Raw genomic sequence first — 27172 nt, 5'->3', positions numbered from 1 at the left:
GTATGTTGACAGTTTTCAAATATAAACCTCATCATGAAAAACAAACCAAACAAATCCACATTGTGGGACATACTATAAGAAAACTGGCTCAGACTCTTCGAAGTTACTGTCATGAAAAACCAAAAAAAAAAAGCAAAATTGTTCTAGAGTAAAAGAGACCAAGAGATAACCAAAGACAATGTGTAATCTGTGATTAAATCCTCTATTTTAGAAAAAAAAACTATTAATGGCAAACTATTAGGACAGTGAGAGGGCTGGACATGGTGGCTCATGCCAGCACTTTGGGAGGCTGAGGTAATTTAGATAACTAATAATGTCATCTACTGAAAGCACCCAGTATCTATCAGGGGCAGTAATCCCAGTTCTTTGGGAGGCTGAGGCCAGAAGAATTGCTTGAGGCCAGGAATCTAAGAGCAGCCTGAGCAACATAAGGAAACACGGTCTTTACTAAATTGTTTTTATTTATTTATTTATTTTTTTTTTTTGAGATAAAAGTCTTAACTTTTTTGTCCTTGGTAGAGTGTCATGGCATCATACCTCACAGCAATCTCACACTCTTGGGCTCAAGTGATTCTCTTGCCTCAGCCTCTCGAGTGGCTGGGACTACAGCTGGCTGCCACAATACCCAGCTATTTTTTAGAGACCGTGTCTCACTCTTTCTCAGGCTGGGCTTGAACTCATGAGCTCAAGTGATCCATCTGCCTTGGCCTCCCAGAGTGCTAGGATTACAGGCATGAACCAGTGCACCTGGCCCTGTTTTTTGTTTGTTTGTTTGTTTTAAGACAGAAGAATCTCACTCTGTTGCTCTAGGTTGAGTGCCGTAGCATCATAGCTCACAGCAATCTCAAACTCTTGGATTCAAGTAATCCCTTTGCCTCAGCCTCCTCAGTAACTAGAACTACAGGCACATGCCACAACTCCCAACTAGATTTTCTAGTTTGAGTAGAGACGGGGTCTAGCTTTTGCTCAGGCTTGTCTTGAACTTCCAAGCACAGGCAATCTACTTGCCTTGGCCTCGCAGAGTGGTAAGAGTATAGATGTGAGCCGCCACGCCTGGCCAACAGTTCTATTAAATTAAAAAAAATTAGTGGTGGGGTGCAGTGATTCTAACACTCTGGAGGACCTAGGCAGGTGGATTGCTTAAGCTCAGGAGTTGAAGACCAGTCTGAGCAAGAGCAAGGCCCTGTCTCTAAAAATAGAAAAAATAGCCAGGTGTTGTGGTGGGTGCCAGTAGTCCCAGGTGCATGGGAGGCTGAGGCAAGAAGGTTGCTTGAGCCCAAGAGTGTGAGGTTGCTGTGAACTATGCGACAAGGTACTCTAGTCCTGGGTGACAAAGTGAAACTCTGTCTAAAAAAAAAAAAAAAAAATGGAGACTTTGTATTAGCTATCATATCAGTGTTTAATTGTATTAGCGTGATAATGGTATTGTTCTATAGGGGCATATTCTTGTTTTCCTAATAACCTGCTCAAGTATTTAGGAGTGAAATATCATTATATCTGTAACTTTTTTTTTTTTTTTTTGTAGAGACAGAGTCTCACTTTATGGCCCTCGGTAGAGTGCCGTGGCCTCACACAGCTCACAGCAACCTCCAACTCCTGGGCTTCAGCGATTCTCTTGCCTCAGCCTCCCGAGTAGCTGGGACTACAGGTGCCTGCCACAACGCCCGGCTGTTTTTTTGGTTGCAGTTCAGCCGGGGCCGGGTTTGAACCCGCCACCCTCGGTATATGGGGCCGGCGCCCTACCGACTGAGCCACAGGCACCGCCCGTCTGTAACTTTTTTTTATTGTAAGAAAACTTGAGACCTACCCTCTTAAATTTTTACATTCACAAAACAGTATTGTTAAGTTTACATCTTTCTTTTACATGATTCTGTAAAAAGGAAAAATATGTGTGTGTAGAGAGAGAAGTGAATGTTGCAAAATGATAGCTTTATAGCTAAAGAATGTATGGGTGAATTATACTCCTCTTTAAACTTCTCTCATAGGGGCTTGGCGCCTGTTGCACAGGGGTTAAGGCTCTAGCCATATACACCGAAGTTGGCGGGTTTGAACCCCACCCGGGCCAGCTAACCAATAATGACAACTGCAACAAAAAATAGTTGGGCATTGTGGTGGGCACCTGTAGTCCCAGCTACTTGGGAGGCTGAGGCAAGAGAATCGCTTAAGCCCAAGAGTTTTAGGTTGCTATGAGCTATGACGCCATGGCACTCTACCGAGGGTGACATAGTGAGACTCTCTCAAAAATAAAATAAATAAATAAATTTCTTCGGGCGGCGCCTGTGGCTCAGTCAGTAAGGCGCCGGCCCCATATACGGAGGGTGGTGGGTTCAAACCCGGCCCCAGCTGAACTGCAAACTAAAAAAATAGCTGGGCGTTGTGGCGGGCGCCTGTAGTCCCAGCTACTCGGGAGGCTGAGGCAAGAGAATTGCGTCAGCCCAGGAGTTGGAGGTTGCTGTGAGCTGTGTGATGCCATGGCACTCTACTGAGGGCGATAAAGTGAAACTCTGTCTCTACAAAAAAAAAAAAATTTCTTCATAGTTTTGAACTTGTTCAAAATGAAAGTTGGGGTAGAAAAAAGGGAAAGGGGGCTTTGGATTCTTAGGACATTTCTTAATTGGACTGATTGTCACAAGTTTATTTTTTTGCCCTAGTACTTCTGACTCCATAAGGAGTCCTTTTGAGACCTTGTAAAGAAACAAACGAATTATCAGGAAAATGTATGGCAGGTTTAGGGTATGACATGGAGGCTAAGGGGGTCTCAGAATGCTTCTAGGGGGTCTCAGAATGCTTCTTTCTCTAGGCTTTTTTTTCTTTAGAGACAGAGTCTTACTTTGTCGCCCTCGATAGAGTGCTGTAACGTCATAGCTCACAGCAACCTCTAGGTCTTGGGCTTAGGAATTCTCTTGCCTCAGCCTCCTGCGTAGCTGGGACTACAGGCGCCTGCCACAAGCCAGGCTATTTTTTTTTGTTGCAGTTTGGCCAGGGCCGCGCCCTACTCACTGAGCCCTCCCACCGAGCCACAGGCGCCACCCATTTCTCTAGGCTTTTAAGGAGATGGCACTGGTAGCGGCACTATAGCTCAGTAGGTAGGGCGCCAGCTGGTGGGTTCAAACCTGGCCTAAGCTAGCTAAAACAACAATGACAACTGCAACAACAACAAAACAGCTAGATGTTGTGGCAGGTGCCGATAGTCCCAGCTACATGGGAGGCTGAGGCAAGAGAATCACTTAAGTTCAAAAGTTTGAGGTTGCTGTGAGCTGTGATGCCACGGCAGTCTACATGGCGAAGCTTGAGACTCAGTCTTAAAAAAAGAAGGGAGACGGTACTGATTAGAGGTTTTTTTTTTTTGGCAGTTTTTGGCTGGGGCTGGGTTTGAACCCACCACCTCAGCATATGGGGCCTGCGTCCTACTCTTTTTGAGCCAAAGTCACCACCCAGTCTCACTTTGTTACCCTTGGAAGAGTGCCCTGGCGTCATAGCTCACAGCAGCCTCAAACTTTTGGGCTCAAGCAATTCTCTTACCTCAGCCTCCCTAGTAGCTGGGACTACAGTTGCCCGTCACAACGCCTGGCTACCTTTTTTTTTTTTTTAAGCAGGCCCCAGATTGGGATTAGGATCAAACTCACCAGTCCCGGAGCATGTGGCTGGTACCCTAACCACTGAGCTATAGGTGCCCCCAGGACTATGAGTTTTTGCTGTAGTCCTTACCTGCTATATAACTGCAACTAGAGGCCAACCTGTTCTCCTCCTTTTTTTTTTTTTTTTTGAGACAGAGTCTCAAGTTGTCACCTTGGGTAGAGTGCCATGGCATCATAACTCATAGCAGCCTCCAACTCTTGGCCTCAGGGATCTTCTTGCCTCAGTTTTTTTCTATTTTTAGTAGAGATAGGGTCTCATTTTTGCTCACTCGTCAGTTCAAGACCAGCCTAAGCCTCAGCCTCCCAGAGTGCTAGGATTACAGGTGTGAGCCACCATGCCCAGCCTGTTCTTCTATTTTCTCAGTGTGATCAACCTTAATTAGGTTGACTTGGTGTTCAGCACAAATGGCCTCCACCATCTTGACATAGATAGGCTCATCACAGTTGAATATAAGCACACAAAGATAGGTTTGGAGCTTTTCTAAGATTTTTAGCAGCTTTATGAGTTGCACATAATAGGCTGTTGTGGATAAGTGTGGTCTTTAGTACCTCTTGTAAAGTAGACTTAACTTCTGTCAGGCTGAGTACACTGGCTCATGCCTGTAATCCTAGTACAATGGGGTATCAAGGCAGGTGGATTGCCTGAGCTTAGGAGTTTGAAACCAGCCTGAGCAAGAGTGAGACCCTATCTCTACTAAAAATAGAAAAACTAGCCAGGTGTAATGGTATGCACCTGTAGTCCCAGCTACTTGGGAGGCTGAGGCAAAAGGATTACTCTAGCCCAGGAGTCCTCAAACTGCAGCCCATGGGCCACATGAGGTGGTGTGATTGTATTTGCTCCCATTTTGTTTTTTTACTTCAAAATAAGATATGTGCAGTGTGCATAGGAATTTGCTCATAGTTTTGTTTGTTTGTTTTTTTTAAACCATAATCCGACTCTCCAACGGTCTGAGGGACAGTGACCTGGCCCCCTGTTTAAAAAGTTTGAGGACGCCTGCCGAAGAGTTTGAATTTCCTGTGAGCTATGATGATGCCATGGCACTCTATCCAAGGGGTCAGAGTGGAACTCTGTCTTACAAAAAATAAAAAGTAACTTTTGTCACACCTGCAATAGCAATGTCTTTCTTGGCTATGGTGATGGGTGAAGCTGAATCTTGCATCCAAGCCTGTACTCCTGTACAACTCAGCAGTGGCAGGGAAAGAGCTAAGAGGGGAGGATTTTTTGAGTCAAACACCCATCTTTTTTTTTTTTTTTGAGACAGAGTTTCAAGCTGTCTCCCTGGGTAAAGTGCTGTGGTGTCACAGCTCACAGCAACCTCAAAGTCTTGGGTTTAAGTGATTCTCTTGCCTCAGCCTCCTGAGTAGCTGGGATTACAGGTGCCCACCACAATGCCCAGCTATTTTTTAGTTGTAGTTGTCATTGTTGTTTGGCAGGCCTGGGCTGGATTCAAACCTGCCAGCTTTGGTGTATGTGGCTGGCGCCTTCGCCACTGAGGTACAGGTGCCGAGCCAAGCACTGATCATCTTTAGGGAGCTTCAGTACTCTATTAGGACCAGAAAATAGGTCCTATGGTGTTGAGAAGGCTAGTTTAATTTGTTTGACTAAACTTCTTGGCTGTATTTAGTATTTGGATTTTTTTTTTTTCTTAGAGACAAAGTCTCTGTCCCCCTCCATAGAGTGCCATGGCATCACAGCTCACAGTAACCTCCAGCTCTTGGGCGGAAGCGATTCTCTTGCCTCAGCCTCCCAAGTAGCTGGGACTACAGGCGGCCACCACAATGTCCAGCTATTTTTTGTTGCAGTTTGGCCGGGGCCAGGTTTGAACCTACCATCCTAGGTATATAGGGCTGGTGCCCTACTCACTGAGCACAGGTGTCGCCCGAGTATTTGGATTCTTATTCATAATAATATTTCTATTTATAATGTCATCTACTAAAAGCACCCTAGTATCTATCAGGGGCATAATTGCTATCTAATCATTATAGACTCTATAAGGTAGGTTTGTTAGTTTATTTTGTAGTTGAGCAAACTGAAGCCCAAAGGGTACACAACTATGAAGTGACAGTGCCAGGATTTGAACCCATATTTGTTTGATTCAGAAGCCCTTGCAAGCCAAGTCAAGAGATTGTTTCACCTGTGTCAGTATATATCACTATTTCTTCAGAGAAATCTTTTCTTTTTTTTAAAGACAGGGTCTTACTCTGTCTCCCTGGGTAGAGTGCCATGGCATCATATTTCACAAGAACCTCAAACTCCTGGGTTTATGCAATCCTCTTGCCTTAGCCTCCTAAGTAGCTGAGCCTACAGATGCTTGCCACAATGCCCAGCTATTTTTAGAGACAAGGTCTCGCTTTTGCTCAGGCTGGTTTTGAAATGCTCAGCTCAGGCAATCCATCCGCCTTGGCCTCCCAGAGTGCTAGGATTACAGGCATGAGCCTTGGCACCAAGCCTCCAGAGAAGTCTATTGTTAAAGGCACTAACTTAGGAAGTACAACTGTCCTTCCTCAGTCTCTCTCTTCTGCCTTTGGGAAAGTTTGACCCTTTCTGCTTAGCCTGAGTCTTGTATCTGGGTTACCAGGTCCTCTGTTTACTCAGCAATCCCAATTCTGCAAGAGGTTTGAATGTGGAAAATAAAGTATATGAGAGTGTGATGCAGAATAGGAGGCTGGCGATGACGGTGGGGATCAGAGATGTGGAAATGGTGTTCTTGTTATCTTCTTGATGTGTACACACTAGGATGATACATGTCTCTTATAGAACATATAGATAATAAAGGGTTTTAAAAATCACTCTAACCAGGGCGGCACCTGTGGCTTAAGGAGTAGGGCGCTGGTCCCATATGTCAGAGGTGGCGGGTTCAAATCCAGCCCCGGCCAAAAAAAAAAAAAAAAAAAATCACTCTAACCCTAGCATCCAGAGATAATGTTAAAAGTTTGCAGCAGTTCCTCCTAGATCTTTGTCTATGCATACATATAGATATAATCATATAATTAAAATAGACTTTCTTTTTTTTTTTTTAGAGACAGAGTCTCATTTTGTCACCCACAGTAGAGTACTGTGGTGTCACAGCTCACAGCAACCTCTAGCTCTTGGGCTTAGGTGATTCTCTTGCCTCAGTCTCCTGAGTAGCTGGGACTATAGGCACCCGCCACAACACCTGGCTATTTTTTGTTGTTGTTGCAGTTTTGGCCAGGGTCAGGTTTGAACCCGCCACCCTGGGCATATGGGGCTGGCACCCTACTCAGTGAGTCACAGGCACCGCCCCAAATATACTTTCTGTACATTGTCTCTTTTTTCAGTTAATGATATCTAGTGAATACCTTTTAATGACAAAAAATACAGATCTTACATGGGCTTTATGGTCTACATAAATTATGGGTATGCTGTGTAACTAATATAATTTCCTCTTTTACTACATTTAATTTATTTCCAAGATCTCACATGCTTTTGGCAGTTTCTGCTTCTATAAAGTGGGAATTCCGGTATCATAAGATTTTAGTCCCTGCTAAAAGACTTAGCAAAAATGCTAATGGAACCAGATTTCTAGGCCAAAATTACTCTTAGTGCTGCCCTGCTTCTCTGAAAGCAGAAACATGAAAAAGTACTGGGAAAGTACAAAGAATTATCCTGAGTTGTAACTTTCTTGATTGAAAGGGAGTTGGTGTCCACAAGTATTTTCAAAGTTCTTATCAAGTGCTCAGCCCTGTGCAGGTTCTGTTATATAAAAGTAGAACTTGATATCATTCTGGGAGGCCAAGGCAAGTGGATTGCCTGAGCTCAGGAGTGATCCTCCTACCTCAGCCTTCCCAGTAGCTAGAACCACAGGGGCCCACCACAATACCCAGCTAACTTTTTCTATTTTTAGTAGAGATGGAGTCTTGCTCTTGCTCAAGCTGGTCTTGAAGTCCTGAGCTCAGGCAATCCACCTGCCTCAACGTCCCAGCTAAGATCACAGCTGTGATCCAGCTGGATTCTGCATTTCTAACACTCTTCCATATAATGGTGGTGCTGTTGGTCCAAGGACCACACTGAAAATCAGGATTGTGGAGATACGAGCAGGGAGCTAACATCTGTGGTTTGGAGTTAATATGGGGGTGGGGGTGGGGTGGGAAGAAGAACCCAGAAGAGCCTAAGAAAGAACAAAGGCTTCCCAGGGTCATGGTCCTTGTTTTCTCCTTTCATTCCAGGCCCTTTGGAGAACACTTACCGTGATTTCTGGCTTATGGTATGGGAGCAGAAAGTCTTGGTGATTGTCATGACCACCCGGTGAGTTAATCCCTTTTTCCCCAATGATTCCCACCCTGTGTCCCTAAGCATGGGTGATTCAAGAAGGAATTTTAGCTCTTAGAAATAGTGAGGATGAGGCTGGGGGTAGTGGCTCACATGTGTAATTCCAGTGCTTTGGGAAGCCAAAACCAGATGGTCATTAAAGGCTAGGAATTTGAGACCAGCTTGGACAACATATTGAGATCCTGTCTCTACAAAAGAAATTTCAAACTCAGCTGGGTATGATTAGGCTTGCTTACAGACCCAGCTACTTGGGAGGCTGAGGTGGGAGAATCACTTGAGCCCAGGATTTGGAGGCTGCAGTGAGCTATAAATACTCCAGCCTGGGCAACAGAGCAAGACTTTGTCTCAACAAAAAAGAAAAGAAAAGGGAAAAAAAAAAAAGATACAGTGAAGATTAGGAAAGCCATAGCAAAGATTTGGAGATATCTTAGATTTTTCTCAGCTGGTCAAATGTTAATACGATGGTGGAGATTCAAAGGTCTAATTTATCAATGCTTTAGTCCAGGGGTCCTCAAACTTTTTAAACAGGGGCCCAGTTCACTGTCCCTCAGACCGTTAGAGGGCCGGACTATCGTTTAAAAAAAAACTATGAACAAATTCCTATGCGCACTGCACATATCTTATTTTGAAGTAAAAAAACAAAACGGGAACAAATACAATCACACCGCCTCATGTGGCCCGTGGGCCGTAGTTTGAGGATGCCTGCTAGTCCATGGCTCTGGTGACCCTGTGCCAGTTCTAACCTATTCTGAGGTCCTGGCCTTATCCAGTAAAAGAAGTACTGGGAAACATGGAGCAATTCACCTTCAATCTGTTGAATTCACCTTTAGACAGAAAATCCTGTTTCTAGAAGGAAGCTTTCTTCTTGGTTCCTGAAGTACCAGTTCCTCTTTGCTCTCTTCTCCATTTGCTACTTTTGACCATTTTTCTGGTTGTAGATACTTTCACTGTAGAACCGCAAAAAAAAAAAAGGAGTATTTTTGAAATTTTGGTGTACAAGTTTGCCAAATTTAAGAAATTACCTATATCATCAATATCATTATCATTATAAGTTATTTCAGATGATAAGAAAAAAATGAATGGGAATATTTGCTCAGTTCCCTTCCTCAGAGCACTATTAGAACCACCTTGATTTGGAGCAGAGGTACTGAGAGAAGTACCACCTTGGAGTACTTTGGGGCCACTGAAGTGGTGGGGTGGACTTTAGGCCTTTACATAAACCTCCCACTAGCATGGGAGTGTGTCTTTCCCAGTCCTTTCTCAGCTAACAACCCCTATTGTTGAAGAGACTGAGCAGTGGCTGAGGTACAAACCAGAGTGTTCTCTGTGAGCCATCATATTCCGTCTACTGTTTTTGTCTCCTCTCATTATATATCCCAGATATACCAGGAGAAATACCAGGAGGTATCAGCAGAGAGACTAAATGATATAGTAAAGTGTTCAGTAAATGTTGGCTAAAGAAGTCCATGCAGCAACTTTAGCGGTTATTACATCTGTTTAGAATAAAGAAGCTTTGGGCAGCACCTATGGCTCAGTGGGTAGGGCGCCGGCCCCATATACTGAGGTGGAGTGTTCGAACCTGACCCCGGCCAAACTTCAACAACAAAAAAATAGCCAGGTGTTGTGGCAGGCGCCTTAGTCCCAGCTACTCGGAAGGCTGAGGCAAGAGAATCGCCTAAGCCAAGATTTGGAGGTTGCTGTGAGCCATGACGCCATGGCACTCTACTGAGGGTGATAAAGTGAGACTGTCTCTAAAAAAAAAAAGCCAGGCATTGTGGCAGGCACCTGTTGTCCCAGCTACTTGGGAGGCTAGGCAGGAGAATTGCTTAAGCCCAAGAGTTTGAGGTTGCTGTGAGCTGTGACGCCACGTACTCTACCGAGGGCAACATAGTGAATCTCTGTCTCAGAAAAAAAAACAGAATAAAGAGGATTCCTTCCTCTTCTGCTGAGAATCAAAGATGTAAGTTAGAACTAATGCAGGGGATGACACTGATGCCTAAGGGTAGCAGGTCTTCGGGGGAGCTGGGTTACTACGGTGGAGGCTTACCTTACCCTGTGTCTTTTCAGCTTTGAGGAAGGTGGCAGAAGAAAGTGTGGCCAGTACTGGCCTTTAGAAAAAGACTCTCGGATCCGATTTGGCTTCCTCACAGTTACCAATCTAGGTGTGGAGAACATGAACCATTACAAGAAAACAACACTGGAAATTCTCAACATGGAGGTAAATCCAGGTTTCTGTTTTCTTACCTTTTGAAACTAGGAGAGAACCACTACTGTAAAGAAAATCTCCAGAGGGAATGGGCAGGATTCCAGGGAGGTTATAAGTTGTTTCTGTTTTTCTGGGAACGGGATGAGGATATTCAACTCACAGCTTTTATTGCCCGTACTACCTCAACATCACAGTGGCATTATATAGGAATAAAGCTTATAACTAAAGAAATCTGTATCTTGGGCGGCGCCTGTGGCTCAGTCGGTAAGGCGCCAGCCCCATGTACCGAGGGTGGTGGGTTCGGACCCAGCCCCAGCCAAACTGCAACCAAAAAATAGCCGGGCGTTGTGGCGGGCGCCTGTAGTCCCAGCTACTCGGGAGGCTGAGGCAAGAGAATCACTTAAGCCCAGGAGTTGGAGGTTGCTGTGAGCTGTGTGAGGCCACGGCACTCTACCGAGGGCCATAAGTGAGACTCTGTCTCTACAAAAAAAAAAAAAAAAAAAGAAATCTGTATCTTACAATATAGGAATTCTGCCTTTTTCAAACATTTAACCCTTCCTTTGGGTTTATAGTAGGGAAGTTAAGTGTTAATAGAAGCAATTGGTAATGTTGACAGAGGTAGACAGGAACCATGTTGGGGATAGCAGGGTATTGAGAATCCTGAAAAGCTGGAGGTGGTTGGGGCAGGTAGAAATCTCCTCATTAACTTGTGCTGCTTTTCTCACCTAAGGAGCGGCAGAAACGCCAGGTGACCCACTTCCAGTTCCTGAGCTGGCCAGATTATGGCGTCCCTTCCTCAGCAGCTTCCCTCATTGACTTTTTGAGAGTGGTCAGAAACCAGCAGAGTCTGGCTGTGAGCAGCATGGGAGGACGCCCCAAAGGGCAGTGTCCTGAGCCACCCATTGTGGTTCATTGCAGTGCAGGCATTGGCAGGACAGGTAATGTACCAGGCACCTCTTGGTGCCTCCAGAGGCAGTGGGTGGGGAAAAACTCTTAGCCATATCTATGATTTGGAAAAAGAACTCATTTAATCCCTTGGTGGTAAATTGCTGTGAAAAATTATCCTTGGTATAATTTATGGATCCATTGGTATCCATAGTGCTAGGTGCTTCCCAGATTTTTTTTTTTTTGGTCACCCTCGGTAGAGTGCTATGGTATCACAGCTCACAGCAACCTCAAACTCTTGGGCTTAAGCTATTCTCTTGCCTCAGCCTCCCAGGTATCGGGACTATAGGCACCTGCCACAACACCCGGCTATTTTGTTGTTGTTGTTACTGTCATTGTTTAGCAGGCCCTGGCCAGGTTCAAACCCATCAGCCCCAGTGCATGTGGCTGGTGTCCTAACCACTGAGCTACAGGCACTGAGCCCAGAAGATATACTTGACAGGCTAAGCTCTCTAGGGTTTATATACCCCATCAGTATGGTTATCTTCTGACCCTGTCACTGTGGGTGTCTCAGAGAATTCTGCTGGTTTGCTACTTCCTTCCCATCTCTCCCCTCCTCCCTCCTGGGGAGACTCGTCACCCTGTGCTGTGTTCTCATTGTGGAGCCAGTTAGCACCTTTTGCCTTAAAGGCAGTGGTTCTCAACCTTCCTAATGCCTCCAAATGTTGCGACCCTTTAATACAGTTCCTCATGGTGTGGTGACCCCCAACCATAAAATTATTTTCATTGCTACTTCATAACTGTAATTTTGCTACTGTTATGAATCATAATGTAAATATCTGATCTGCAGGATGTATTTTCATTGTTACAAAGGGGTCGCAACCCACAGGTTGAGAACCGCTGCTTAAGGGGATGTGCATTACAGGAATCGTTGGCTTTTCTAGTTTTAGAGGTCCTTTTGGGAGAAAATTAGAAAGAATAGTTTTATGTTAGGCCTCTAGAGTTGTAGAGTCTCTAGACATTAAGTGTGGGACTAGGTTGATGTGAGCTATGACTACACTATGGCACTCTACCCAGGGTGACAGAGACTCTGTCTTAAAAAAAGGAAAAAACTGTGGGAGTGCTATCAGTCTGTCTGAGATTGAAGCAGGAAGTTCCTTGTGTCACTTCCTACTCTTCCTGTTACCACCATGTATATCCTGAGAGACAAGTGGCCTTCTCATTTCTCTGGCCGTCAGCACTCCCTGTGACCTATTCTTGAAGTTCTGTTAGTCCAAGGCCATCTGGCCTCCTGCCATGAGACACATTGCCTTTGAATTCATTTATCTGAGTCTGCCTGAGTTACTTTGTAGAGGGAGGACAATAGGAGAAATAAACTACATGTGATCCCTTCCTTCTTTCTTCAGGTACCTTCTGCTCACTGGACATCTGCCTGGCACAGCTGGAGGAGCTCGGCACCCTTAATGTGTTCCAGACAGTGTCACGCATGAGGACCCAGAGGGCCTTCAGCATCCAGACCCCTGAGCAGTACTATTTTTGCTACAAGGCCATCCTGGAGTTTGCAGAGAAAGAGGGCATGGTGTCCTCTGGCCACAACCTGCTGGCCATGGAGGGTCAGTAACTCTCCCATGAGCCTCCTACCTGCTGGCCAGCCTTCCTTAAATTATCCTGGACACCGCTGAGCCTATAGGTTGCCAACAGTTATGCTGAAGCCATGGATCAACCTCTTTGTCTACTGGCACACATGTGCACACAAGGCAGTCTTTCCCTTTGGCTAGATAAATGTGGTCAGTTTGCCACTAGAAAGGGCCAGCAGCAATGTGTTCTTAATTCCTAGCACCTGCTATCAAACTGTGCCTTATTAAAACCAAATTGTGGCTATTGATTTTTGCCAGGGGCCCAAGGTAAGTGGGGAAGGAACCTCCCTCCCCCTTTCCCAATTTCATTCTCCTTCTGGAGGTCTCCTCTCTCCCACTCCTTCCCTTTGCTAAGATTTTATGGGAAAGTTTGGCAAGTATTCACCTTCTACCCCAAGAGCTTGACCAAGTTACATATTCTACAGATCATCCTGAGTGCCAAGCACGTTTATACATAGGGCGTGTATTCCAATCTTTTCTGTCAGTCTGTGTGTGTGCGTGCGTCTGTGCACTTATGTGTATGGGTCCACATGTACGTGTATATAATATATATTGTATGTGATAATATGATCGTATTCTATAAATACATATACACACAGATACTCCTCTGTAGAAGTTCCTGGGGCTCCATGTTGTAGTTAGGACTCCTTGTTTCTTAGGCCCTATTGTTTATCCTGGAGTTGCTGGATTTGGGGATCACATCTCCTGTTGTCGGACCACGGAGTGGTGAAAGAGGACACACACACACACATATCTCCTCTGTGTTCTTGCCATGGGCCCTCACCCTTTACTAAGGACTTAACCTCCCTCCGGATGCTGCATGTTGGAGCCAAGGATGTTGGTTTGTGGTGACATGGGGTTAAGTCAGCACAGATTGCCCTTATCATTGATTATTGTTCTCTTTTTACTTGGCTATTTTGGGGAACAGACCTCCACTGTGATTCCATGTTCTCTCTTTCCTCTCACTACCCCAGGGATGCAAAACGAGGGGTAGGGATGAACTCACTGAGGAGCCAGAGCCAAAAGCAAGCGGTACGAAGTCTTAGAAGGAAAGAAGGGGAGCCCAGGTGTAAGAGAGGACACTACTATGAGAATCCCTCCCTGGGAGAAGAAACTGGGGCCCTTTTTTCTTTGGTGGATGGTTCCTTTTCTTATGCAGTTGGGCCCTGTCTACTGAGATGCCCATTTCTGTCTGCTAGCCTGCCAGACCCTAGAACTCAAGCTCGGTGGGTTCTGTGCCAATAAAAAGTTTAACTCTCTGGCTGGGTGAAGTGGTTGTCTACCCACTGCACCCAGTCCCTTTCTGCTCCCAGTCCACCCATCCTGATGTGCCAGGGATGAAATCAAGAGTCCCCAGCACTCCACATTCCTAAGAAAATTCTAGGAACCTTAAATGTTCCCCCATCACAGAAGAGGTTGGTGGCTGATCAGACCTCAATAATTTTATACTGTAATAAGTTCTTTGAATATGCATATTCTTATTTTTTACAATCATTTCATTTTGTATTTAACATCAATGGACTGAGTCAGATTCAGAAAATAGTTGTAATGTTCATAATATCTTACAAGTGATACAATTTTGTATTTACATATAAATATACTGACATGATCAAAACCCTTTTAGCTTCATCAATTTAGCAGTCTGAGGCTGGGAAGGTGAGGAGGGGGTCTAGGATTGATCTGGGAGGGATGGGGAAGCAGGGAGGGACCCAAGGCTTCAGTATCTGAGACTTTCAATTCAGAGAGCTACCCACCTTGTCTGTAGGCCAGGGCCCTAGCTCTAAACAAAGGGACCCAACACAGTTAAGTGTTTGCTATGTGCCAACTCTATGATAGGTGCTTTCCCTCCCATTATCTCATTCAAACCTCTCAACAATCCAGTGAGACATTATCCTCTCTCTCTTTTCCCTATCTATCCTTTTCCCCTTTCTATATAGACGAAGGTGGGGTCAACAGGGTTACAGTGATTTGCTCTAAAATTGGAGCTCAAGGTGGTTTACAAAGTCCTTTATTTCTTCATTGCATTAAAGATGGAGATAGTACTTTGCCTTTGGCAACTAGAAGGTTTTTTTGTTGTTTGTTTGAGACAGAGTCTCTCTTTGTTGCCCTAGGTAGAATGCCATGGCATCAGAGCTTACAGCAACCTCAAACTCCTGGGCTCAAGTGATTCTCTTGCCTTACCCTCCCAAGTAGCTGGGACTACATGTACCCACCACAATGCCTGGCTGTTTTTTAGAGATGGGGTCTTGCTATTTCTCAGGCTGGTCTCAAACCTGTGAGCTCAGGCAATCCACCTGCATCAGCCTCCCAATTGCTGGGATTATAGGCATGAGCCACCATGCCTGGCCTTTTTAGAGACAAGGTCTCTCTCTTGTTCAGGCTGGTCTAGAACTCCTGAGCTCAAGCAATCCACCCGCCATGGCCTCCCAGAGTTCTAGGATTAGAGGTATGAGCCACCTCCTGAGCTCAAACAATCTACCCACTGTAGCCTCCCAGAGTGCTAGGATTAGAGTTATGTTCCACCTCGCCTAGCCAGGTAGTTGATCTTGAATTCATGCTTCATGTGGATCCAAAGGGTGACAGGGTTTGTGACTGATTATCCTAGTTGGGACCTCCTGATACAGGGTCATCAGGTCTGCAGAGTACCAAAGGGGTCATTCTCTCAGGGGGAAACTCCATGTATATGAACATATTGGTCTTTGTGGGAAGATATTGAGTTATTTGCATTTGTCCCTTAGAAAAGATGGAACCAAAAGCTTTGTCCTTGTACCACCACTCTCACATACCTGTTGGCCAATGACAGCCTGCTTAGTTGGGACAGTTCCAGCCAGCAAATACTGGGGTGTTGTGTACAACAATAATAGCTGCTAATGTATACTGGATGTTACTCTATTGTAGGTGCTATTTAGAGTAATTTCTAGGTATCATCTCATTTATTGTCAACAACCTTTTGAAGTAGATAGTGATGGAAGAAAAACACTGAGATGTAGGAAACTGGACCATCTGACTCGAAAGTATTTACTTTTAACTCTTGCACTGGAATCCATCTAAGAATCCATCTCTTGATCTGCCAACACATTTTTCTTGAGTTTCTTACCTTAATCAAGAGCCGAAGTATAAAGCAGAAGTTTAAAGCAATCTTTGCCCCAGATGAGCCTCCATTCTCATGGGGGCAAGCAAGCAAGAAATGATCAGAAATTCTTTCAAATCTGAGAAATCAGAGGTTAGGGCATTGGAATAGATAGGAAATGGGATTAATGGTAAAAGGTCTGGAGGAGGTAACTTCAAACTCATTTATTTGAAGAGGCTATGACCCAACTGTCCTATAAATTCAAACTTACACATGAATTATTCATTGCATAATTGAGGATCACTGAAGTAATCACTTGTAGAGCTCCATTAAAATGCAGATTCCTGGGCTCACCCAGGAGGTGGTTGAGTGACAGAATGATCCAGGTTTGGGAACCAGTGACTTAGCTCATCCCTGACTCTGGGGAGAGTGAGCAAATGGATATCTCCTCAGTTTTAGGTAAAACTGAGAGAAAGGGACCAGTAGCTTTCCCCTACCACCTTTGTAGTTTTTACCAGTGTGAGCTTAGCTGTGCTAGGTATTGAAGGAAGAAGTAAAGCAAAGGGAAAGCAGAGAATCTGTTCAGGAAGTCAAGGTTCTCACACAGGAGACTTAGTGAACAAAGCAAGAGAAAAGCATTCAGGGGAGAGAAGAAAGCTTTCTGGACCAAAACCGGGTTCTGCTTCTCCTTTGCTGTTTTTTTTTTTTTTGAGACAGTCTTACAATGTCACTCTCAGTAGAGTGCTGTGGCATCACAGCTCACAGCAAACTCAAACTCTTAGGCTGAAGTAATTTTCTTGCCTCAGCCTCTCAAGTAGCTGGAACCACAGGTACCTGCCACAACGCCCAGCTATTTTTTGGTTGGTGTTGTCATTGTTTGACAGGCCAGGGCTGGATTTGAACCTGCCAGGTCTGGTGTATGTGGCTGGTGCCCTAGCCATTGAGCTATAGGTGCCAAGCTTCCTTTGCTGTTTTGTCACCTAACTAACATTCTCATGTGTGTGTGTGTGTGTGTGTGTGTTTATATATAAATTTTTTTTTTTTTTTTTAGACAGTCTCAGTCACCCTGGGGTTGACTGCCATGGTGTCATAGCTCACAGCAACCTCAAATTGTTGGGCTCAGGTGATCCTTTTATCTCAGCCTCCCAGGTAGCTGGGACTACAGGTGCCTACCACAAACACACAGCTAGTTTTTCTATTCGTAGAGATGAGGTCTGGCTTTGCTTAAGCTGCTCTCAAACAATCCACCCGCCTGGGCCTCCCAGAATATTGGGATTATAGGCGTGAGCCAATGTGCCTGGCCATAATTTTTCAAACACAAGAGATAATCCTCCTGTCATCTCTTTTTCTATTGTTTCTGCACCCTGCTTATCCCTGTGGGGTAGGATAGGCCTCCTGAGATAACGGGTACTCCACCATCTTCAACTCAGGAGGCTCACCATTGTCTGTTTCCATGTGACAATATCCAGGTAAATGACAGAGTAGGGGCTATTCTTGATGGATTGGACTACTTAGCATCAGGGCCTTAGGAAGATGTGGCTTCCCCCCTGAAAGAGATGTTTGCTATCTCTAGGAATAATGAGACATAGACTCCCATATATTAGAGAGACTTGGAAAGAGGGAGGCCAAGAGTCATCAGGCAGGTAGAAAAGCTTTTTAAGAATGGCCAGAGCTCTTTGGTAGTTTTGAGGTCTTTCCATTCAACCCAACCCAAATCTTCATTTCCCTCTGTAAAAGAAAGGGCTGCATTAGATGATCTTCCTACTAAAAGTCTGACTAAGGGTCTAGTTTTTTTTGTTGTTTTTTTTTTGAGACAAAGTTTGATTATGTCACCCTCGGTAGAGTGCCGTGGCATCACAGCTCACAGGAACCTCAAACTCCTGGTCTTAACCAATTCTCTTGCCTCAGCCGCCCAAGTAGCTGGGACTACAGGCACCCACCACAATACCTGGCTATTTTTTATCGGAGTTGTTGTTTAGCTGGGCCGGGTCAGATTTGAACCCGCCAGCCTCTGTGTATGTGGCTGGCGCCATAACCACTGTGCTACAGGCACTGAGCTGGGTCTAGTTCTTTTTTAGACACTATAGACACCCCTGGAGGAACTATCAGGCCCTCACTTCGATTGCGTCAGCTCACACTTGCACTCCTCATTTGTAGCTTATTTTCAAAGTATTTTCTTTCAAGCAGCTGTCTCTCAGCTATAGTCCCTCAGTTCTTTTCCCACATGGGAAAAAAAAAGATAGATAAGAAAAAGATCAAGTCTTCTCTGTAATTTTCAAGACCAACCTTGTAGGCCTTAAGGCTGCCTTGTTGCTGTAGGTGCTAGGGTAGACACAATGATTCAGAGGCAAAGAATCTGAGCAAGGGTCCCAGAACTCCCAACCTGTATCTTAGATTTGTTTTAAGCCTTCATCACTACCCGCAGACCACTGTTAGCTTACCAAAGGCAGGAGTGAAGCTTTGGCCTACAAACTACATTTTCTCTTGGGAGATTTCTGCCCCATAATTAACCATCACACTGGCCAGGTGCGGTGGCTCATGCCTGTATTCCTAGCACTCTGGGATGCTGAGGAGGCAGGTGGATTGCTTGAGCTCACGAGTTTGAGACCAGCCTGAGCAAAAGTGAGACCTGTCTCTACTAAAATAGAAAAACTGAGGCAAGAGGATCGCTTCAGACCAAGTGTTTGAGGTTGCTGTGAGCTATGACACGACGGCACTCTACCCAAGGCAACAGCTTGAGACTCTGTCTCAAACAACAAAAAAACCCATCACACAGCACTTGGGAATATCAAGTGTGTTTTTCGATTACATTGCTTTTAGATGACCACAGGGTCTTCACAAATCTAGCACTCTGAAGCCTTTTACAATATTTAAGTCTTCCTTCACTTTAGCTATTATAAAATTCTTCCTCCTGTTTAAACTGAATCTGAGATGCTGCAGTCTTAAATACCGTTTCCCCAAAAATAAGACAGTGTCTTATTTTAAGGTGTGCTCCCAAAGATGCGCTAGGTCTTATTTTCAGGGGATGTCTTATCTTTCCTATAAGTAGGTCTTATTTTCGGAGGATGTCTTATTTTTGGGGAAACAGGGTATCAGGGTATCAGGCTAAAGCTGTAGGAGACATAGCTAATTACACTGCCATCCTAGCCAGGAGTGTTAGATGGAGTTTGGGAACTGCAGTACCTTCAGCAGTTGAACGTAATATGTTCTGATGGTTAAGACTATGATGACTAGAGTAGGAAGGCAAGACAGTGAGATGTGCAGAAGGGAGTCAAAAAAGGCCCATAGCTACTTTCCCCACTCTAGGCTCACTTTCTTCTTCCCCTCCCCCCACATTAGAATCTGGCTGCTTCTCTAAGCTGCTATGTAGTTTGTCTTAAGCCTCAAGATTGGCTAGATGGACAGGCCGGCCGAGTTGGCTCATGCCTGTAATCTTAGAACTCTGGGAGGCCCAGGCAGGTGGATTGCCTGAACTCATGGGTTCAAGACCAGCCTGAGCCAGAGTGAGACCTCGGTCTCTTTAAAAAAAAAAAATAGGCGGCACCTGTGGCTCAGTGAGTAGGGTGCCAGCCCCATATACCGAAGTTCAAATCCAGCCCCAGCCAAACTGCAACAAAAAATAGCCAGGCGTTGTGGCAGGCGCCTGTGGTCCCAGCTACTCGGGAGACTGAGGCAAGAGAATCACCTAAGTCCAAGAGCTAGAGGCTGCTGTGAGCTGTAATGCCACAGCACTCTACCGAGGGCGACTCTATCTCTACAAAAAAAAAAAAAGACAGGAATTGTGGTGGGTGCCTATAGTCTCAGCTACTTGGGAAGGTGAGGCAAGAGAATTGCTCGAGCCCAAGAGTTTGAGGTTGCTGTGAGATAGGATGCCAGGACACTTTATCAAGCGTCTCAAAAAAAAAAAAAAATTGGCCAGGGCAGCACCTGTGGCTCAAGGAGTAGGGTACCGGCCCCATATACTGGAGGTGGCGGGTTCAAAGCTGGCCCCAGCCAAAAACTGCAAAAAATAAAAATAAACTGGCCAGATGCACAGCTGAGTTAAAGTCAGCCTTTTCATCTTGTGGGGTGTCTTAATTTTCTTTAGTTTTTTTTTTGTGTTTGTTATAAGAATCTCACTTTGTCACTCTGAGTACCCTGGAGTCACGGTTCACAGCAACCTTAAACTCTTGGGCTCAAGTGATTCTCTTGTCTCAGCCTCCTGAGTAGCTGGAACTACAAGTGCCTGCCACAATGCCTGGCTATTTTTTAGAGATGGGGTCTTGCTCTTGCTCAGCCTGGTCTTGAACCTGTGAGCTCAGGCGATCCACCCACCTCAGCCTCCCATAGTGCTAGGATTACAGGTGTGAGCCACCATACCAGGTCTTTTCTAGAGTTTTTTGAGACAGAGTCTCACTCTGTCCCCCAGCTGGGATGAGTGCCCATGCCATCATAACTCACAGCAATCTCAGTCTCTTGGGCTCAAGTGATCCTCTCGTCTCAGCCTCCCCAGTAGTCAGGGCTACAGGCACCTGCTACAATGCCTGGATAGTTTTTCTGTTTTTAGTAGAGATTAGTTTTTCTTTTTAGTAGAAACAGGGTCTCATTCTTGCTCAGGCTGGTCTCAAACTCCTGAGCTCAAACAATCCAACCATCTCAGCCTCCCAGAGTGCTAGGATTACAGGTGTGAGCCACCTTGCCTGGCCCTAACTTTCTTGAGTTTTAATGAATACCTTTTCCATGGCCACCAGCCACAGAAATCTGGAGTCATGTTCAGGGCAGATACTGGGCTGGAGATGTCAATTTGGAACTTTATTTAGATAGAAGCAATGAAGTGAAGAATGAGGATGACAGTAGACCAGAGAGACTACCAATAGTTGGGGAATGGGTAGAGTAAAAAAAAGCCCCTGAAGAATACTGATCCATAGGCAGAGGTAACCTAGGACAAGGCCAGCTTGCACTGTCACTGGCTGCCAAGAGGTAGGAAGTGGCTGTGATGAATAAACAAGACTCAGAAATGGGGGCTCACTGGAGGTCTTTGAAGGGACTTAATGGCTGTTAGGGAGTGGAGTCTGCAGGGCTCAGGCTGTTTTTACTTCAACCAAAACAAGGCCCACCTTTATCTTTTATGTATTAGGCTTCTGAATAAGATTGCATTTGAACAAAGGGAGTTCTGCTTAAAAAAAAAAAAAAAGTCACTAAACAACTGGCATACAAAATAAACACTTTGAAAATTTAAAGCCAGGTAAAGTGGGGAACATGCTGAGTGATCCAGAATGGTAACCTCATGTTCTGCTAGAGGAAACATTTCAAGGTAGTGAGTAGCAGTCTCCAAGCCTCCAGACCCACCCAGGAATCAGAAGTAATGGAATTTATACAACCTAAAGCTGGTTTCCAGAGAAATGGAGTTTGTTCACACAGTGGGATTGTTTGGTCCTTCAGGCCTACTGGCGGCTCATCTCTCAAACTGCAACTCCAGGAACTTTGCATTTGAGTGGCCTGGAGAAGAATGGGGTTGGGATGAGATTAAGGAGGAAAAGGTCTGAGAACTCTTGAGTGAATGTTAGGCATACTTAATTTTAAATCTCAACACCCATTGAAGTAGGTATGCTTATTTTATAGAAATAAAAGAATTTATAGGTAAGAAAACTCTGCTTCATCTCACATAAATTCTTATAGATAAAAAAACTAAAAAGACAAATGACTTACCAAAATCATCCTGCTAGGAAATTGTTAAACTGGGATTCTGACCAATAGCTTGAGCTTTTCTCAAACCTAGAGGTTATGAGTGGGGACCTAGCCTCAGGTTCCCCTCATCTGGATATTCCTGAGCGATCCTGGTCCTCTTCTGTATTCTCAGAGGTTCTGTCAAAAAGGTGTTAGCACCAATCTTTTTGGCACAGTCCCTGAAGTGCAAGCCATCAGTAACACCTACCTTAAGTACCTGGAAGAACTACAGGCGTCCGCCACAATGCTCGTCTATTTTTTTGTTGTAGTTGTCATTGTTGTTCAGCAGGCCTGGGCTGGATGGCCTGCACCCTAGCCACTGAGATACAGGTGCTGAGCAACCATTCTAGTTGCAAATCCTCCCTAAGTAACTTCATCTATAGCACACCACTTGCTGCCTGGATCACCATGAAATGATCAGGCTTTTGCATTCCACAGACACTCAGAACCTTACTAGGTGACAGGGCACATTTTATCATCACATTTGAACCTCCTAACAGGCCTAGGATTGCTATGTTATCCTCTTATACAGGAGAGGAGTATGATCCACAGATAGGAAGGGACTAAGTGGGAACCAGAGACTCAACTTCCAGACTAGTATTTCAGGTCTACCACTCTGCTTCATCTCACATTGACACGGTATCTGTTATGCCTTCAGCTGGGGCATAGCCCCTTAGGAAATAGAGCAGGTATCCAAAATGGGAATTCAGACACCAGGGACTCTCTGAAAACCTGATCTTCACCCTAGGGAGGATGAACCTTGACTTCAATGTCTCTGTGAGGGCTGAGATTCCTAATGAACCCATAGTCCTCATCTTCTGCCCTTTTTTCTTCCTTACCTTTTTCCCTCCATGGTTTCATCAACTGACCTACCACCCACATTCTAGTCCCCAAACTCCACCTGGGGTACTCACTGCCCTTCCCAAATCAATTCTTCCCACCTGACCTCTCTCCTTAATGGCAAGCTTCCCTTGCATAGGCTTTTTTTTTTTTTTTTTTTTTTGAGACAGAGTCTCACTTTCACAGCTCACAGCAACCTCAAACTCCTGGGCTGAAACGATTCTCTTGCCTCAGTCTCCCAAGTAGCTGGGACTACAGGCACCTGCCACAATGCCTGGCTATTTTTTAGAGACGGGGTCTTGCTCTTGTCCAAACTGGTCTCAAACCTGTGAGCTCAGGCAATCCACCTGCCTCGGCCTCCCAATTGCTGTGATTATAGGCATGAGTCACTGCGCCTGGCCCCCTGTATGGACTCTTGAGAAGGAGTCCTTACAGCCTATCTTTCTACTCCAATTTCCAACCCCATTTCACAAGGAAACTGAGGCCCAGAAGGGGGAAGGAACTTGTCTAACACTGTAATACCAGTCACTAACCATGTTAAGTGTAGGACCCAGATTACCCAACCAGTAGCCTCAAGTTCTTCCTTCTTTTTGCACAGCAGGCTAGGGGTTTCTACTTTCACTCTACTCCCCACACTGAATCAGTCACTCGCCTTGAGTCTTTCTCAACACTCACTCTTTTTTATTCTCATCCATTGTCATTGTTCTGGCCAAGTCCTTTTTATATGTCACCTGAATTATTAGTATAGTGTCTTCAACTGGCAGTAAGCCACCATTATGCCCAGTGGACTGTAAGGCCCTTCACAATATGTACACCCTGCCTCATCCTCACTGCCTTTCCCCAATGCCCAACAAACTTTCTTGCTCACATACTGTGCATCCTTGGCTCTATAGGCTTGGCTTTGTTGACACAGATGTGGGGTAACCTCTGCTTTGAAGAAACTTCTTTTGATAGGAAGTTAAGATAAACACAGCAAATGATATAAGGAAGGATCTGAGATGGAGCTTTGACTTAAAGTTGCATTCCAATGGGGGTATTATGGACTGACTCACTGACCAGGTTTTTGTACATCTGTTTAAGCAGGACAACAGAATATGCAAAAAAAAGTTGGTGGGGTCAGTCGACACCCACTATCGGAATGCAACTTTCAGGGCCACTGAAGGTGGGGAAGGTTTCCTGCATTGGGTGGCTGGGATAGAGAATAGAAGCTTTCTCTTGGCTCACCCCACCTATCCTTTCCACAATATGTACCTCTGGAGTATCCAAATCCAGTATTACAACATCTCTGTGCTTCTGGCTACTTATAGGCACCTCTTGTTCAGTACATACTCTGAACTCATCCGGCTGCTAGCATGCTGACCATTTTACACCATAGTTCCGGGCCTGTAGTCCTGTGACCATGCTGCTGGCACATTTTGCTGTGCAAGTCCAAGATCTTAACCAACTACTAAAAATCTTTCACTGATTTTGTCTTTCCTACCGCGATTTTCATTACTACACATGTGAAGGTCCTTAATGTTTTCCATTTGCGTACCCAGTGCTGAAAATGATTTGCACTCCATTTTGCCTCATGAATCTTTTTTTTTTTTTTTTGAGACAGGGTCTCACTATGTCATCCTCGGTAGAGTGCTGTTGCATCACAGCTCACAGCAACCTCAAACTCTTAGGTTTAAGCGATTCTCTTGCCTCAGCCTCTAGAATAGCTGGGACTACAGGCGCCCGCCGCAATGCCTGGCTATTTTTTGGTTGCAGTGGTCATTGTTTAGCAGGCCCTGGCCGGTCTCGAACCCTCCAGCTTTGGTGTATGTGGCCGGTGCCCTACTCACTAAACTACAGGCGCCAAACCTCATGACTTAAGACCCAAATTGAATGCCACCTCCTCCCTGAAGTCTTTTTCAATTTTCCTATATCTAGGAATCTCTCTTTTCTGGTCTCCTATGGAAGCTATATATACATTCCTGCCTTGCCTTAGATTTTTCTGTAGCATCTCCTCGACTGAACCCGCAGTCTTTGGAGAGTAGAGTAAGCATCTCGTCCAGCCTATAATTGCACAGAGCAGTAGGTGCGGCCTGAATTTCGGCCTCACTCACCGTAGGCGCTCAGACAAGTGCCTGTTGCCCTGGACGCAGGGCTTCCCGTTTGCATCTCTCATCTTTAGGCGCATAACAGAGTTGGCCGGACACAGGTTACACAGCCAAAGGAGGACGTTCAAGCAAGTCGCCAGGGCACCTCTACTCGTTTCACTACCAACCTCCAAATGAGCCGTGCGTGCGAAGGAAGTTGGGGCGGGTAGCTCTGCAGGCTCCTCCTCCGTGTCTACTCTGCGGATCTCCGAGTCCCAGAAGGCCTCCCTCCAGTCCGAGGGCCTCAAGAAAGGAACTCACGTCTACAGTGCGATATATATAGGAGCGTCTGCTCGGATGCGTCTCCCACTCGCGGCTAGTTTTATTTATTTTTTAAATATTTTTTTGAAAGGAGGAGGTTCAGGGAAGGGGAAGAGGCGGGGTAAAGGGAGGAGGCGGGCCGAGGTCGACTGACGTGAGCGCCAGGGAGCCAATGGTCTGTGGGGGGCGTTCCCCCATTCAGGACTCCTCGCCTGGCTCGGAAGGTATGTTAAACAGCTGCTTTTAATTTAGTCCCCCCAATCTCGGGCGTTTGGGGGGCTACTTCGCCGGCTTTTCGGTTTGGCCGGCTGGACGTTGGTGTGGGCGCCACGGCCCTGGGACTGAGCTGGGGCAGGCTCGGAGTCCCGCGGCCAAGGTAGGCGAGGGGCAGGCCAGGAAGAAGAGCTCTTGGCGCCGCCTGCTCGCCAGTGTGTTTCCAAGCGGGGCTGGAGCCGTGGGGAGGGGGTCTGCCCGATTTGGGGTCGCCCATGCGCCAGCCGTGCCGTCTAGTTTATTTCGCCGGGTAGTCGGCTTCGGTAGGTTTTGGCGGTAGACTGCGGAGGAAGCGGACAAGGGAGACCCCTCACTCTTCTTGTGTCCTTTTTTTTAAAAAGAAAAATATTGTAAAGAAGAAAAGGGGATTCTGCACACGGACTGGAACTGGGCCCGGGCTGCAGCGCGCGGGCTCAGCAGGGGGCGGCAGCTCGAGCCTGGCCGGCTGGGCCCACTAAACCCACGGCGCCCGGAGTTGCTCGAGAGCCGGAGTTAGGGAGCTAGCCAGGGCCCGCGCGGCTTTCTTGGCTTATCGCGCTGGTCGGGGGAAGCAGCCACCCGGAGGGTTTTGTTTCTGCCCGAAAACTTGTCCAAGAGGGCTGGGGGCGCGCTCCGGAGAGGCGCGGGCGCTGGGGGCCCGCGGTTGTTAAGGACTCTGGGGGCGGGAGCGACACCAGACTTGCGGGAGGGGCGGCCAGGAGAAGCCACCGGGAAGAGCTCCCTCCGCCTCTCTACTAGTTCTGCGAGCCGCCAGAGCTCACCGCACTGCCGGGCCGTGGCGGTCGAGCCGGAACCCGCTAGGCCGCGAGGCGGCGCGGACCTCGGACCTGGGGTGTGTGTGGAAAGCCTCCAGGAACTCAGCGGCTTCGACCCGCGGCCCCAGCTGATCCCCTTGCAAACATGGAGCCGCCTCCTTCCCCGCCCACCCCAAGGCGGCGGTGACTGCTCCCTTCTCCTCCCCCAGCGGTGCCACTGCCGGGCTCCCCCTTCCCGCGAGGTGCCGCTGCGGGCCGCTGGGCCACGGATGGGGCGGGGACGGAGGTGAGGGAACCGGCGTGGGCACGCACCCATGAGGGGGTGGCCTGAAAGGGGCAGTGAAGGTCGGAAACTGGGAAAACAGTCTCCACGCTTGGAATCGGGAAAAGGAAGTGCATCAGCGGGCGGGGAGGGGCGCAGGGGGCGCGTCTGTCAGTCGCGATGGCTGCACCGGGTGGGGAGGCGGGGCGCCGGCGCGAATTGTCGGGTCCGCGGGTGGGCAACTCTGGTAGAGGAGGTGCAGGGCCGGGTCCGCAGACCGCGGGGCTGCCCCTGCCTCCACTCCTCCACACAGACTGTTTACTATCTACTCTGCCGGTGGCTTGTGCAACCAGCCGGGAGGGGAGCTGCGGGGCGGGGCTGTTTCCTCTCCCGCCTACCTCAGGCTCTTCCAGAAGCCCCTCCTTCTCTTGTCTTCCACTGGCTAGGCGAGACTCCCTTTTTCCCTTCGTGGATATGGATTGGATGACATTCTCTAGAGCTCCACCTATAGGGAGGACGGGCTGGAGTTTAAGTTACTGGGATTTTTTTTTCTGTAAAGGGAGGAGGGAAGATTCCTGAGGTTACGTTGAGGCGCGCGGTCCCACCCCTATTTATGATTGGTGGCCTCGGATGGCCCCGCCTCCAGCGGAGAGAGCTCTGAGGGGGAAATCCGCCCCTGTTCCCCGCCCCCCACTTTGCCTGTGAGCGCGCTTCGCACATGTGTGAGGCCCGCCTAGCTCCTCAGAACTGCCCTCCCGCCCGGAAGTTCTGGTTTCGGCGCCCTTGGCGAGGGGGGGCGGGGAGAACTGAGAAAGCACACAAAGATTTCACCCGGGCCTGAGATCTGGAAGCCTTCGGAGTGAAGTTAGAGGATTACCGTGTGGACTGCTACTGGGGAAGCGTGGCTCACGGGCTTCTGCAGTGGGTGGGATCTGCCCTTCTGGGCCGGAGCAAAGTACTAAAATTCTGAACCCTATGGCTTGGCTGTTCCTGCGCCTCTTGACTTCTCTGAGTTTAAGCTTGAGAGAGAATTCAGCAGAGCCTGCATAGTGTCTTTGCTTCCTACTAAGTGTGACAGCCTCGGGTTGGCCTGGAAGTCTTAGGCAAGATCCAGGGCAGCCCATGCCCTGTGGTCAGGAGAAGTTGGGGGAGGCCTAGTCCTGGCTAGGGTTCTGAGTGATTTTGGATTTCTTGGTGGGAGTGCCATGTGGCAGCCATTGTAGGT

At 46.8% G+C, this 27172-nt stretch overlaps 2 protein-coding genes and 1 long non-coding RNA gene across 6 annotated transcripts in view; 2 read left to right on the top strand and 1 right to left on the bottom strand.

Annotated features, from left to right (window-relative positions):
- The window catches only part of PTPN9 (protein tyrosine phosphatase non-receptor type 9), a 103262-nt gene extending 88988 nt beyond the window's left edge, over nucleotides 1-14274 (top strand). Inside the window, exons 10-14 of one of the 2 annotated variants that reach the window (XM_053595995.1) lie at nucleotides 7827-7905; nucleotides 9997-10147; nucleotides 10866-11073; nucleotides 12427-12633; nucleotides 13632-14274. In XM_053595995.1, coding sequence (XP_053451970.1) covers nucleotides 7827-7905; nucleotides 9997-10147; nucleotides 10866-11073; nucleotides 12427-12633; nucleotides 13632-13651 — 665 coding nt within the window. In that variant the 3' untranslated portion in view covers nucleotides 13652-14274. Of the gene's footprint in view, nucleotides 1-7826; nucleotides 7906-9996; nucleotides 10148-10865; nucleotides 11074-12426 lie in introns of both variants that reach the window. The other variant, XM_053595996.1, reaches the window with a different exon arrangement.
- On the bottom strand, nucleotides 8548-24512 carry LOC128589118 (uncharacterized). Of its 3 annotated transcripts, XR_008380846.1 has the most exons (4): nucleotides 24364-24512; nucleotides 21088-21205; nucleotides 9977-10087; nucleotides 8548-8876 (listed from the first exon to the last, which is right to left on the bottom strand). It is a non-coding gene; the product is annotated as an uncharacterized LOC128589118 (long non-coding RNA). The 3 variants fall into 3 exon arrangements; XR_008380845.1 differs by lacking the exon at nucleotides 21088-21205; XR_008380847.1 differs by lacking the exon at nucleotides 21088-21205 and having other exon boundaries at nucleotides 9982-10087.
- A 25-nt stretch (nucleotides 24513-24537) lies between these two features.
- SIN3A (SIN3 transcription regulator family member A) overlaps nucleotides 24538-27172 on the top strand; it is a 90580-nt gene continuing 87945 nt past the window's right edge. Inside the window, exon 1 of the mRNA XM_053595985.1 lies at nucleotides 24538-24881. The gene's annotated coding sequence lies outside the window, so the exon portion shown is untranslated. The remainder of the gene's footprint in view (nucleotides 24882-27172) is intronic.

Source organism: Nycticebus coucang, chromosome 6 (genome assembly GCF_027406575.1).
Source record: "Nycticebus coucang isolate mNycCou1 chromosome 6, mNycCou1.pri, whole genome shotgun sequence".
Taxonomy (NCBI): domain Eukaryota; kingdom Metazoa; phylum Chordata; class Mammalia; order Primates; family Lorisidae; genus Nycticebus; species Nycticebus coucang.
This window is presented reverse-complemented; position numbering and strand designations above follow the sequence as displayed.